This window comes from Anastrepha ludens, chromosome 5, assembly GCF_028408465.1.
Source record: "Anastrepha ludens isolate Willacy chromosome 5, idAnaLude1.1, whole genome shotgun sequence".
Taxonomy (NCBI): Eukaryota; Metazoa; Arthropoda; class Insecta; order Diptera; family Tephritidae; genus Anastrepha; species Anastrepha ludens.
In genome coordinates, this window is record NC_071501.1 from 110,715,376 (window position 1) to 110,728,224 (window position 12,849).

The following is a 12,849-nucleotide window of genomic DNA, read 5'->3' on the forward strand; positions in this document are numbered from 1 at the left end:
ATCGCAATCACATCTGTTTGAAAAACCCTAGCAGTATTTGGTAATTTTAAGAAAATATATAAATTGGCTGATTTAGGGAAACCCCCTGCTCCGACTTCTGATCCCATCTTAGAAAGGTCAGTGAAGACAGAGGTACCAGCTTGGGTGCAGATTTCGTTACAATTCTGCCTACTTGGAAAATGTGCCCTGGCATGACTCTCAAACTCCATTTTGCATAGGCGACAAAACGCTCGTTCTTCTGTTTTTGATAGAAATCGATAATTTCTTATCCACGCACTAACTGTCAAAATTGCAAAGCTCTACGAAAACCATTACAAAGTTGTGGCGAAAGCAATTTGGTGTTAAATACTCACTTGAACGCGAATTGTCTACTGAATGATTTACTTTTTGTCGCTAGCGCCAATTTGGTGGGTAGGGCTCAATATGTCGAAATAATTTTATGTTTTAGTGTAAGGCCAGCGCAGCCATAGCTCAGCTATTTGTTGTAATTAAGTTTTAACTATAAGTTTAACTTTCTTTATAAGAAAAAATTATTTTTCTGAGAGAGTGTTCATGACTTTATATCTTATTAATATCGTTACCATAGAAATTAAAAGTTATTATTAATCAACCAACCTACTAAAACTCGTTTCAATTCAATTCAGACTATTTTTTTTTAGGAGAAAATTTTCCATAACAAGTACGCATTTTACTAAGCTAAATTTTTACAAGAAAAAACTATCTGCTCTATTAGGAAAGTTACAAAGTTCGCAAATCTTTTAGCCACTTATTGACATCAAAACTGCCCGCATAACTACATTCAGCATTACAGCTATTCGTAGACAAAAAAATTGCCGCCAAAATTTGCTTCAAAGTTAATGAGATCCGTCTGTAAAGAGTGGATATAAGCACAGCCACGAAGAATATAAGCCACCCAGTCAAGCCTGTTGAGTCAAAATTGCATTTATGTGAGCCGCTGGTTACAACCTCGGTTTTAAATCAAAGTTTACTGCCAAATGGAGGGATCGCCTTGGCTTATTACCCACAGCTTCTTAGACAACCAAAATCTAAGAAAGCTCTGAGCTCGAGAGCATTTCAAATATATGTAAATTTATAAGTTCATTTTACTAAATGTAGCCAGCGCCGCTGGGAGCATCTAGGGAACCCATAATTATATAGACAGTCTATTTCCATTACATATAGATAGGGCATTTTGCACTTCAGTATCAACGGTAGACGGAGTAGACGGGGTGCGGGCTATTTTTTCATCTCACAGTTCGCAAACAGAACTGAACTACGAGTTTCAAATAAAATTTGAAGTAATGAGACTCTCCATATCGCGAGAAAATATTTTAATTAAAGCCTGCTCGAGTTAAAATTGCATTTAGTGTATCTAAATTGAATTTTGCTAAAAATAGATTTCATTTCAGATTTGTTTAAAAATTTCTTAAGAGCATCGAGCAGCTTCAGTTTCAAACACTTTAAAAAGGGGTAAGGGAGCAAATATTATTTCTTTGAAGAATATATTCATAAGCATTCAAGTGTGAGTGTTTATCAAAGTACGCATTTCACACACATACATATAGCAATACACACACTTATACTCACGTACACACACGCACATACTATACCTACATATGCTAAGTAATTATGTATTATTATTGTTAGGGAAGACTCGCATGCAAATAAATACACACACTAAATATTTTTTTGCTTCACTACACATTTGTTGGTTGCTCTGTTGCTGCTTTTGTTGTCAAAGTTGTGCCATGGGAAATCTGAACAATACTACGCTCGTAAGTTGTCAGCCGATACAAATAACATGGAATTATTTTTGGCACAAGCAAATACGGAAATTATTCAATCGTACAAGCATGAAAGAAAATTTGATATTGGTATTGACTCTACCTACTTGTGCATATGTAAATGTGTGCGTGTGTACATGTGTAAGTGAAATTTGTTGAAGCATATGCTTCAGCGCCGCAAAGTAGGCAATATTATTGCGGAGTGCGAGTACGAGCGCTCGTTAGTGATATTAATATGTCGCAAGAGCTTGAAGGCGAATGGAATTATTGTGTTACAGTGAAGCCGCGATATGACGAAGGGGAGGGGGGAAGAACAATTACTTTGTTTTATCGGCTATTTTGTAATATTTATATATATATATATTTTCTTTTAAATGTTAATAAATATACTTATAAGGCAAAAAAAATTAATAATGGCGAAAAGAAGAATGAAAGAAATTTTAAGTAAATCCCTTTGGTAATAATTTTATTATAAGGCAGAAAAAATGAAGAATGGCGAAAGGCAGAATGAAAAAAATTTAAGGTAAATCCCTTTGGTAATAATTTTATTATTATTTTATTATAGATTTATGCACATATGTACGCGCTTCGACGTGGAGGCCGAGTCTAACAGTTTGTATTGCAATACCAAAATATATTTGCAAAAACTTAGGAACACAGCAAATACGATTGTTTTCTGTTATAATGAAGTTTGTCATTTTTAAGGTTCCCCTGGAATTGTGTAATATTCAAAAATCTCGCAACAAGCACTAAAAAATTCTTTGGGAAATTGTATTTTTATATCTGCTTCTCTAAGAACACGGCCAAAAATAATTTTTTGTTTCTTTTTTTTGGTGCAACGATTCAAAATATTGGAATTACACAAAACTTCGCAAAACCCTAATATTTGGAAAAAAAATTAGGAAACGCGGCAAAAAAGAATTTTTATTTCTTTTTTTGTAGTTAGTTAATTCGGGGATTTACTGTACTTGGAAAATATTCAAAAATATCGAAATGCTTTAAAATATTTACCTGCTTCTACGTACTCCTCCATCGATTGTGGCTGGTGAGAAATTGTTCAGTGTGTAATAGTAGGGCAGCTCTATACCGTGGGCTATTGTTTTTACACTACTAAGCAAAACTATAAGCTGATTACTAAATCGATGGAACTTTTTTTTAACTGGCCGCAACCCATCAATTTATCTTAACTTAAACGACGCGGAAGTGCTTAATCTGATTTCAGACACTCTAACCTGATATAAGTGATACCTGCTGTTCTCAGAAAACAAATAATACTTTTTTTTGATGCAACGAAAATTGTTAATTCGTGGACTTACTGTACTTAGAAAATATCTAAAAATCTCAACTTGATAGCTTCCTCTCTCAGAACACAGCAAATAACATTTCTTTTATGCAACCAAGTTTGTAAATTCTTGGATTTACTGTAATATTTACTGAATTGTCTAAAAATCTTGAATTGATTGAGGACTGAAAAGTTGAAAGATTTAATTTTTTGTATTTGCTTAAAATTCGAATATACATGGTACGGATGATCTACAAATGTTGAGAGTCTCACTACTTCAAAATTTCTTTAGTACCCAAACATCACGAAATCCTGTTTTTCTCAGGGAACACAGCAAATTTGAATTTTTGTTTCTGTTTTTTTTTTTTAATACAGCAAAGTTTGTTATTTCGAGGTGCTACTGTTACTGTAAAATATTTGCCAACTGGGCTGAAAAGTTGTTTGAGTGATTTTATTCTTATGTCTGCTTAAAACTAAACATGTATTTATGCTCGGATAGACGTGTGGTATTCATACTCTACAAATGTTGAGAGTCTCACTATTTCAAAATTTATTTATTGCCCAAAAATCCTGACTTTTTTATAAAGCGCGCCACATTATATTATTTTATACAACGAAGTTTGTTAATTAGAGTGTCTACTGTACTTGCAAAATATTCATAAATGTCGAATTGAGCATATCAAACACTGGAAAGTTATCTGAGTTATCAAATCAAAAATTTATTCATGCGCGGATAGACCTACTTGGATGATTCTATGATATGGAGGTTACCTCTTCAACATTTACTTATTACTAGACACTTTATAAAATCGTGTATTTTTCAGAGAACACGACAAACTTAAATGTTTTTCTTTTATATAACGAAGTTTGTTAATTCGAGGCTTTACTGTACCTGTAAAGTAATCAAATATCATTACTTGTGTGCGTCAAGGATTGAAAAGTTACTTGAGTGATTTTATTTTTATACATTTTTTTTACTGTCAGAGAAATGCTATTATATAATATTTTGAAAGCACCTAAATGTATGCTATAAATCTGCGTCGCTTCATTATCATTTTCCAATAAATTTTCTTAAATCCTCAATAAGAGTAGGTAATTTAAATAATTTGGTCAGCATTTTGGACAGGGTACGGCTCATTTCAATCTTTTCAGCTGGCATAATTTATTAATAAATTTATTTTTGCATTGTTGTCAAAAAAGCGTCCAACATGCGTTACGCATTTTGCATAATTTTAGGCGCACAAGCAGCAAATACACCAACTATATGATATCTAACGTATGTATGTATATTAATGTAGTTTTGGTTGTTCGGCTAGCAAACCTGTTGGCCTTCAGCAAATGCTTTGTGCGGCAAAATTGAGTTTTGGCGATTTGTGGTGTTCAAAAATTAATGCGAATTTTTATGCTTATGGATTTAGCTTGTGTGTGCACGGGAATGTGGCCAAAAGATGGCCAAGCCACAAAAAAAAATTATAAAAACCAAAATTTTAGGTACCACAAGGTCATGCTGAACATGCCTTGAAAGTCTAAATAAATTTATGCACCTCAGCCCAATTTTGTGACCAGCCAAAAAAACTTTAAACTCCAACTCATTTGAGCACATTTTTAAATTCAAAGCAGCATTGAATATTTTATTTTATTCTAAGAAAAACCTTGAAGTTGAAAACGGAAAAATGTAAATAAAAGTTCAACTGAAAATAAATGCAGATTAAAAATCGAATTTTCATTTCACGAAGTAAATGATTAAATATTAAATTTCTATTTTCCCACCATCAATAGCAAATTCCTCGTTCAGCTCAAATTGAACTTTGACGCATTAATTTCACTTTGATAGCAAAAGAACCAAATCCCGCACTCCCTCACCACAATTTCACTTACCTGGAATCCTGACCATCGCCGCTGCTCTCCTGCACACGCATCGCATACAATTCCTGTGAGAAAAGCTGCAAACATAAAAAGAAAACATAAAAAGAAACCAGCAAAAATGCCAAGAAAATTTTGAAAAAATTACAAGCAGCAGAGAAGAAAAAAGAAAAACAATAGTGAATTAGAGACACACAGACACATATAAATTTCAAAGGTTCAGTACGCAATGAAATTCTCATTCTTTAAATGAGCGAGTCGTAATGTTTCATTGAGCATGAAAGACGATTGCTTGCTAGCTACACTTTGTAGGCTCATTAGCCATAGCCGGCACGCCTGTGTGATTACACATACGCCCTGTGGTACGCACTGACGCAGGCTAGGTAAATTACGTACAATCGTTAGCTAGGCAAATGATAGATAAGCAAATAGCAGGCAAACTTTATTATAACCAAATCAAATAAAGCCATTTGCTTTACGGCGGTTCGTGTTTTTTATGCTTTCTTCTTATTTTATTATTTGAATCTTTTGAATGAGGTTTTTCTTTTGCTTTGCTTTCTTCTCCTACTTAACTTTCTTCCTGCCTCACTTGGTGTAATATAAAAATAAAAATGTAAATGGAAGATTATTGTTCTTTATTGCAACCTCACTTACCTCACCATTCTCCGGAGGGTCGCCATTACCGAATGTTGATGCTACCACAATTAGTAAGGCTTCGTGTTCTATAGACGAAATGTCGTAGTCGGACATGCAGTAGATCTGAAATGAAGCAGAAATCATTTGCTGCGTTGAGTAACTAGCGCAGAGGTACTTATTCACAAGCTCTGGAAATTTATTTGTTCCTCTTTTTAATTCCACTAATTTTTTCATGAAAATATAGTTCACTCACAAAACCCATAACAATCCAAGTTTTGATCTTCTTGCAAATTAAAAAAAAATCAATAAATCCTTATCAAAGTTTAACAATTTAAAAAAATTTTGTTTACTAAAAGCAAAGTCTGATGTAGCTCAAAAATTGTGTTTAATTTTGACATTTTTTTGTTTTTTGTTTTGCGCTGGTGGTGTTATTCAGCTCCTCCGTATAACGAATGCTTGAACGTCCTTTATTTGAAAGACAACACCCAATGCGGTCAGCAAAAAAATATTTTTTTATTTGCAAAAATGTTCCTTTTATTTTTCATTATAATTTAACGTTTTCCAGATTAAGTAAGTTAAAGAATAGTTTTTTTTTTCTTCTAAAATATGGACATTTTTTAATTTAGATACATTGTAAGAATTTATCAAACAATAATTAAAGGGTTAAAAACGTTTGCTAAAAACACCGATAACAATGCCAGCCTTGAAATCCAACGTAGAGTCTCTCTTGTCAACAAGTGCTACTTTGGACTAAGTAGGCAACTAAGCAGTAAAGTCTTCTCTCGACGAACAAAACTAACACTCTACAGAGTAAGATTTTTGGACCTTTGCACGTTGGCAACGGCGAATATCGCAGCCGATGGAACGATGAGCTGTATGAACTTAACGACGACATTGGCTGGGTAATGTCGTTTGAATGGATACAAACGCTCCGGCTTTGAAAGTTTTCGATGCGATCCCAGCTGGTGGTAGTGGAGGAAGAGGAAGGCCTGCTCCGCGTTGGAAAGATCAGGTGGAGAGGACTTGGATTCACTTGGTGTTTTGAATTGGCCAAAATCGCGTAAGCGGTTATCGCGCCAATTAAGAAAAAGATGATTAGTAGAGCGCTAGATAATTTTGGCTTCTTTCGATCTGGCTAGATCTTGAAATCCGTTGATTTTCCGAAACCCGCCTGCTTTCAATGAAATGCCGCACGATTTTACCCAATCTTCTTTTTTTCATTTTGTCTTTTGTGGCATAAAAAAAACTTAACACCCACTTTTGTCCACGTTTTGTGGTACAACTAAAACAGTATTGAATGTACGCGAGTGCGCCGACTATTTGTTTGAAGACAGGAGGTACTTCGTTTTGTCATCGTTCACCACCAGACTCATTCGCTTTGCTCTTTATCCAGTTTGGAGAGGGCAAAACTAACAGCGCGCTTGTTAATGCGGACGTCAATATCATCGGCATACGCCAACGACTGTACGCTCTTATAAAATATTGTGCCTGAGCGATTCAGTTCTGCAGCTCGCACGATCCTCTCCAACTTCTGGTTAAAGAAGTCACACGACAGCGAGTCACCCTGTCTAAAACCTCGTTTGGTATCAAACGGCTCGGAGAGGTCCTTCCCAGTTCTGACGGCGCTGCTGGTGTTGAGCAACGTCATCTTGCATAGCCGTATTAGTTTTGGGGGGATACCAAATTCAGACATGGCGGCTTACAGATAACTCCTTTTCGTACTGTCGAATGCACCTGTGAAATCGACGAAAAGATAGTGTGTGTCGATTCTTCTTTCGAGGGTATTTTCCAAGATTTGGCGTATTGTAAATATTTGGTCGATGGTATACTTTCCAGGCCTACTGATAAGGTCACTCATAAGGTCCAATCAGTTGGTTGACGGTGGGCTTCAGCCTTTCACACAATACGCTCGCTAGAACCTTATAGGTGATATTTAGTAGACTAATCCCGCGGTAATTGGCACAGATGCAGGATCATCCATTTTATGGATTGGGCACATTTAAATTCCAATCAGCAGGCATGCTTTCATCCGACCATATTTTGCATAGGAGCTGATGCATGCACCTTACCAACTCCTCGCCGCCATGTTTGAATAGTTCAGCCGGCAGTCCGTTGGCGCTTGCGGCTTTGTTGTTCTTTAGCCGCATTATCGCTATTCTCACCTCGTCATGGTCGGGTAGCGGAACGTCAATTCCGTCGTCGTCGATTGGGGTATCGGGATCTTCACATTATCTGTGACATGCGCAGCTGTCACTGTTTAACAGATTCAAGAAGTGTTCCCTCCATAATTTCAGATTGCTCTGGATGTCAGTCACCAGTTCGCCGTCTTAGTTCTTACAGGAAAACCTTCTGTAAGCCGCCGAACTTTTTTAGAACTTTAGAAACTTTTTTACACATATTTCAGCTTCTCGTTTCTTCTTTCGGATAATACGTATCTCTTCCTCGCCCGATCGCAACGTGGCTTAATAGGCGGCATCCTTTCTTTCTGCGGCAGCATGCCATTTCTCGTCGCACCAAGTGTTTTTTCGGGCTCGCCGGAATCCGATTTCTTCTTCAATTTCGATGTAGATCAAATACCGATTGTCGTGTGTTTCGCCTAAGAAAAGAATTGGCTCACCTTAAGGAACTGTTTGATAAATTAAAATCCAACGTTGGTCAAATACTTTCTGAGGGGCAAATTAAAAAGTTGGGAGAGAAAAGAGCCCAAAAGTGCATTACGGAAAGTGATAACCATCGTCTCGGTAACCATTACGGTCATGGACCCAAAAAATTTTATTATAGCAAATAAAATTTTAACCGAAGGAAATCGAAAGGGATGCATTTTCACTAAATTATTTATAGACCACGGAAGATAAATATAGATGGAACACTCTGTACTATTCAAGATTTTTTACAAATATATAATTCAAAAAATTTCGAAAATGGTAATTATTAAGAAATAAAAACAGTTACAACTAAACTAGTCATACTGTTCAACAAAGGTTAGTCTAAATTGGCAATTGGAACAATTTGTTTTTTTTTTTTATTTAAAAAAATGTATACATAAAAATATAACATATTTATCGAAATATTTATTATTTCATTTTTTTTAATCTTTTCCCTCTTTTATTAATATAATACATTAGGTTTTAAGTTTTAAACACCAAAATCCCTACCATACCATTCCTTAATTCTCATACCTTAAATAAACCGACCGATACTGATCAGGTACTTAGGCATCTAGGCACTAGTCTCTTAAAAACTGTATTACTATCTTCTGTCTCTTCACTAAATCACTGTCGCTTGTCACTCACCTGTGCATTGAATGCGTGTCCCAATAGTTCACACAGCTGTTTTGCATATTGCTCCGATTTGCCCGTCTCGGTTGCATATAAAACAGTCGCCTTGATGCGTTTTGACAAGGCGCGCCCAAATAATTTCGATGTAAATTTCACAGCCCTGTGTAAATAAAAAGGAAAAGCATTTGAAAACTTATAATACTTAAAATTACAAAAGTTTTGTGATTTTTTTTTGCATACATACAAACTTACATATATATATTACCTATACTGCCTACGTATGAGTATTTCAACATTTCTGTTGTCCATAATACTAAAAATCAAAACGTTTCTCTATTCTACCTGCTGCGCAACTAGAATTATTAGATGTCAGATTTTTTGACTATTCACAAATATTTATTTTTTTTATTTATTTATATAAGCTTATACAATGTAAATTTACATATGTACAACCTAAAAACACGCAGCGCTAGCATCAGAGGCTATCAGCTGACCGTTGAATGAATGATTTGTGTTAAATTCTTCTCAATAGGTCGCAATCTTTTAGAAAGTTATATATGGTTTTTATGTTTTCCTCAGTTGGGCTAGAAAGGAGCGAAATAGGATCCATATTAGAGTAACATTCTCTTTTATCTCGAAGCATTGGGCAAAATTCTAATAGGTGGAGGACAGTTGCTGTGTCGTTGCAAAATGGACAGTTATTGGTTCTTATGCCACCAAGGAGGTGAGCATGCGTAGCTATTGTGTGTCCTATCCGGAGACGTATGTACGGAGTGAGAAAGTTAGCTGGAATTGTTGCAGGATATACTGGTTTGATCCTTGCTGAGTTGACTATTGTATAATGATGATTATAAGAAATCCAATCGATGAAGAGTTTCGAGTGCCTCTTTTCATTGATGAGACGATATATATCAGATTTTGTAAAGAAGTTGAGTGTTAATGTGGGCGCGTTAGATGCATCTTTTGCTAATTCGTCTGCGTAAAAATTTCCTGTTATACCAGTATGGCTAGGAACCCACATTAGCTTAATTTTCTTTTGATATAAAATAAGATATTCTCTAATTGAATTGATGACAGTAGTTTGGTTATAGCAATTTTTTATAGCTTGAAAACATGATAAGCTGTCGGTACATATTACATACTTTCCAGAGTTTTTAGAAGCATGTAGAACAGCGTGGAAAATTGCGGTGGCCTCAGCAATAAATATAGAACAGAAAGGGAAAAGCAGCCCATAGGATATCGGCTTACCTTTCTCGCTAACGACAGCAAAAGACGTATTTGAGTTTTTAGAGCCGTCCGTGTAAAGAAATCTCCAACTATTATGTTTCAATTCGCTCGCGACTACTCGAAACTCAGCGATATAAATCGCATTAGGAGTGATGTTCTTAGGTAGGCGGACTAGATTGTCTATAAAAGATTCTTTAGGAATCAACCATGGTGGATGACAAAGTTTACGTAATTTAGGTGGTTTTAATGGCAAGTTATTTGTTTTAGCGAAAATCGCGCAAATGTATATAGCTGATTCAATTTTTGGCAATCGGATCCGTGATGACGATGAAAACAAAACTTTTCGTAGCATGTTGTTGGAACCAAGAATAATCCTAGGGTAGAGTTTCATAGTACTGTCTTCCATGTTATCCCTTAGTGAGGCAAGGCCAGATTCAGCTAATAAATTTTTTATAGGCGATGTTGGAAATGCACGAAGCGATCTTCTTATAGCTGAATGATAGGGTGCAGCAAGCATTTTGAGATGGATTTTTGAGTGATGTCCATAAATTTCAATAGCGTAGTTTATTACTGAGAGTATTAAAGCGTTGACGACTTGAATTAATAGAGCTGGGCCAATGAGCGAGCGCTTACATGATAGGTACTTAACAATATTTGAGTTTTTAATAATTCTATTTCTTATATACTATCTAGAACTAATCCAAGAAACTTAAGTGTAGGAGAACATGTAATATTAACATTATTAAATGAAATGGTTGGAAAATTACAATTTTGTTTTCTACAAATGTGGAATGATTTAGATTTAGAGTACGATATTGAAACGCCTGACGAAAGGGACCAAGATGATAGCTGGGAAAGGAAATCTACAAAGGAAGATGATATGGAATTCAGGTCGGAAGATTAGGAAAATAGGAGAAGGTCATCTGCATATAGCTGGTGACATATATTAGGAAAATTTGATAGAATAGAACTAATTTCGTCAAATGCTATGGTGAACAAAATAACTGATAACGGAGATCCCTGAGGAGTTCCGTTATCTAAGGGAAGTGTGGAAGAAGATGTATCAGAAATAAGAACTTTGATTTTACGTTTATAAAGGAAAGATTTTACGAAATTAAAAACACGGGGTCCTACCTCCCATTTAATTAATTGTCTTAGAACTACGTGTATGCCAACACGGTCAAAAGCCTTTTCAAAATCAAGCGAGAGAAGGGAAACGTGGTTTTTGTTAGATAGAGCATCACAAATGAAGTGGTCAAGGTACAAAAGTGCATCGATTGTGCTTTGGCCTTTTTTAAAAGCAACCTGATTAGAGTGAATAAGCTTATTAAATTGGAGGAAACAGGAAAGCCTTGTAGCAACAATTTTTTCTAAGAGTTTACCTAGGCAAGGAAGAAGAGAAATAGGACGATAGCTGGTAACTTCGCAGGGAGATTTGCCCGGTTTTAAAATTGGAATGATGGCGCTGGTTTTCCAGACTTGAGGGATGATGGAGGTTTGAAAAATATTGTTGTAATGTTTAAGGAGTCTATTGAGGAGAAGAGGGGGTAGGTGTTTGATGATGGGATAGGAAATTTTATCTAAGCCAGGAGTTTTACCTTTCACAGAAGACAGGGCAAGATGGAGTTCAATTGAAGACAAATCAGAGTCGAGATATTTGGCTGAATGTGATAAGGGAGGAGGTAAGTAACTATGGGAGAGAATAGATTTCTTGTTAGAAGAGTATACAGGTGAGAAATTAGAGTCAGAGGAGATGTTAGAAAAATAAGTGGCGAACTCTAGGGCTATATCCTGAGGATATAGTAGAGTGCCTTGGGAGGAGTTGAGGGAGGGGATAGGAGAGGAAGTCCGGTTACCAGATAGTCTTTTTATGTTTCTCCAGATCATTTTGGGATCAGAAGAGGAGTTTATGCTGGAGGTGAGAGTCTGAAAAGATTTAATTTTTGCCAACTTAGCTTTTCTTCTAAAAATTGCATTCGCTTTTTTATATGCTACAAGATTTGATGGCGAGCGATTATATTTGAAATGATGCCAAGTTTGTTGTTTGTGAAGTCTAAGCGAGGAAAGTTCGTTATCCCACCAAGGAGGGTTTTTATTGCGGGGCTTAGGAGAGGTTTGTGGAATGGATTGGTTGGCTGCAGATCTTATAATTTTTTTAATCCTGGAAGTTTCTTGATTAATATTATTAGAAGAAAGTAGTTTATCTGAGTATTTCAAACAAAATCCTTCAAACTTAGGCCAGTCAGCTGAAGAGGTTTTGAAGAATATTCTAGGTTTAGTAAAAGTTGAATTATGGTGGGAAATATTAGCTTTGATAGGAAAATGATCGCTTCCATGAAGATCATCAATACGATGCCAATCAACTTTGGGGGAGAGTGAAGTAGAACAGAATATAAGGTCAATATGAGTAAAAGTGGAATGAGTGGAAAAATGGGTAGGGGAACCATCGTTAAGAACAAAACAGTCGGAGCTAAGTAGAGCGTCTTCAATTGCGCGGCCTTTGGTATTAATTAAGGGAGAACCACAAAGCGGACACCAGGCATTGAAATCACCAGCAAGTAAGAAAGGAGAGGAGGAGGGGGGGAGAAGGTTAAGGAAATCGGCTGAAGTAAATGTTTGCTGAGGCGGGGAATAGGCACAAATTAGAATAATTTTAAAGGGGGAGGAAATTTCCAGGGAAATGGACGAGATGTTAGAATGAGGTGTAGGGAGAATGTTATGAGGGATGTTTCTTCTAATCAGGATTGCGATACCTTGCTTGCTTGATGTGTTAGACGGA

The 12,849-nt window shown here is 36.0% G+C and overlaps 1 protein-coding gene across 1 annotated transcript in view; it reads right to left on the bottom strand.

Moving 5' to 3' along the window:
- The window catches only part of LOC128865338 (nitric oxide synthase), a 189,876-nt gene that overhangs the window by 40,755 nt on the left and 136,272 nt on the right, over nucleotides 1-12,849 (bottom strand). The window contains exons 10-12 of the mRNA XM_054105556.1: nucleotides 8,859-9,003; nucleotides 5,584-5,688; nucleotides 4,945-5,009 (exon numbers count right to left, since the gene is read on the bottom strand). Of these exons, the coding sequence (XP_053961531.1) occupies nucleotides 4,945-5,009; nucleotides 5,584-5,688; nucleotides 8,859-9,003 (315 nt within the window). The remainder of the gene's footprint in view (nucleotides 1-4,944; nucleotides 5,010-5,583; nucleotides 5,689-8,858; nucleotides 9,004-12,849) is intronic.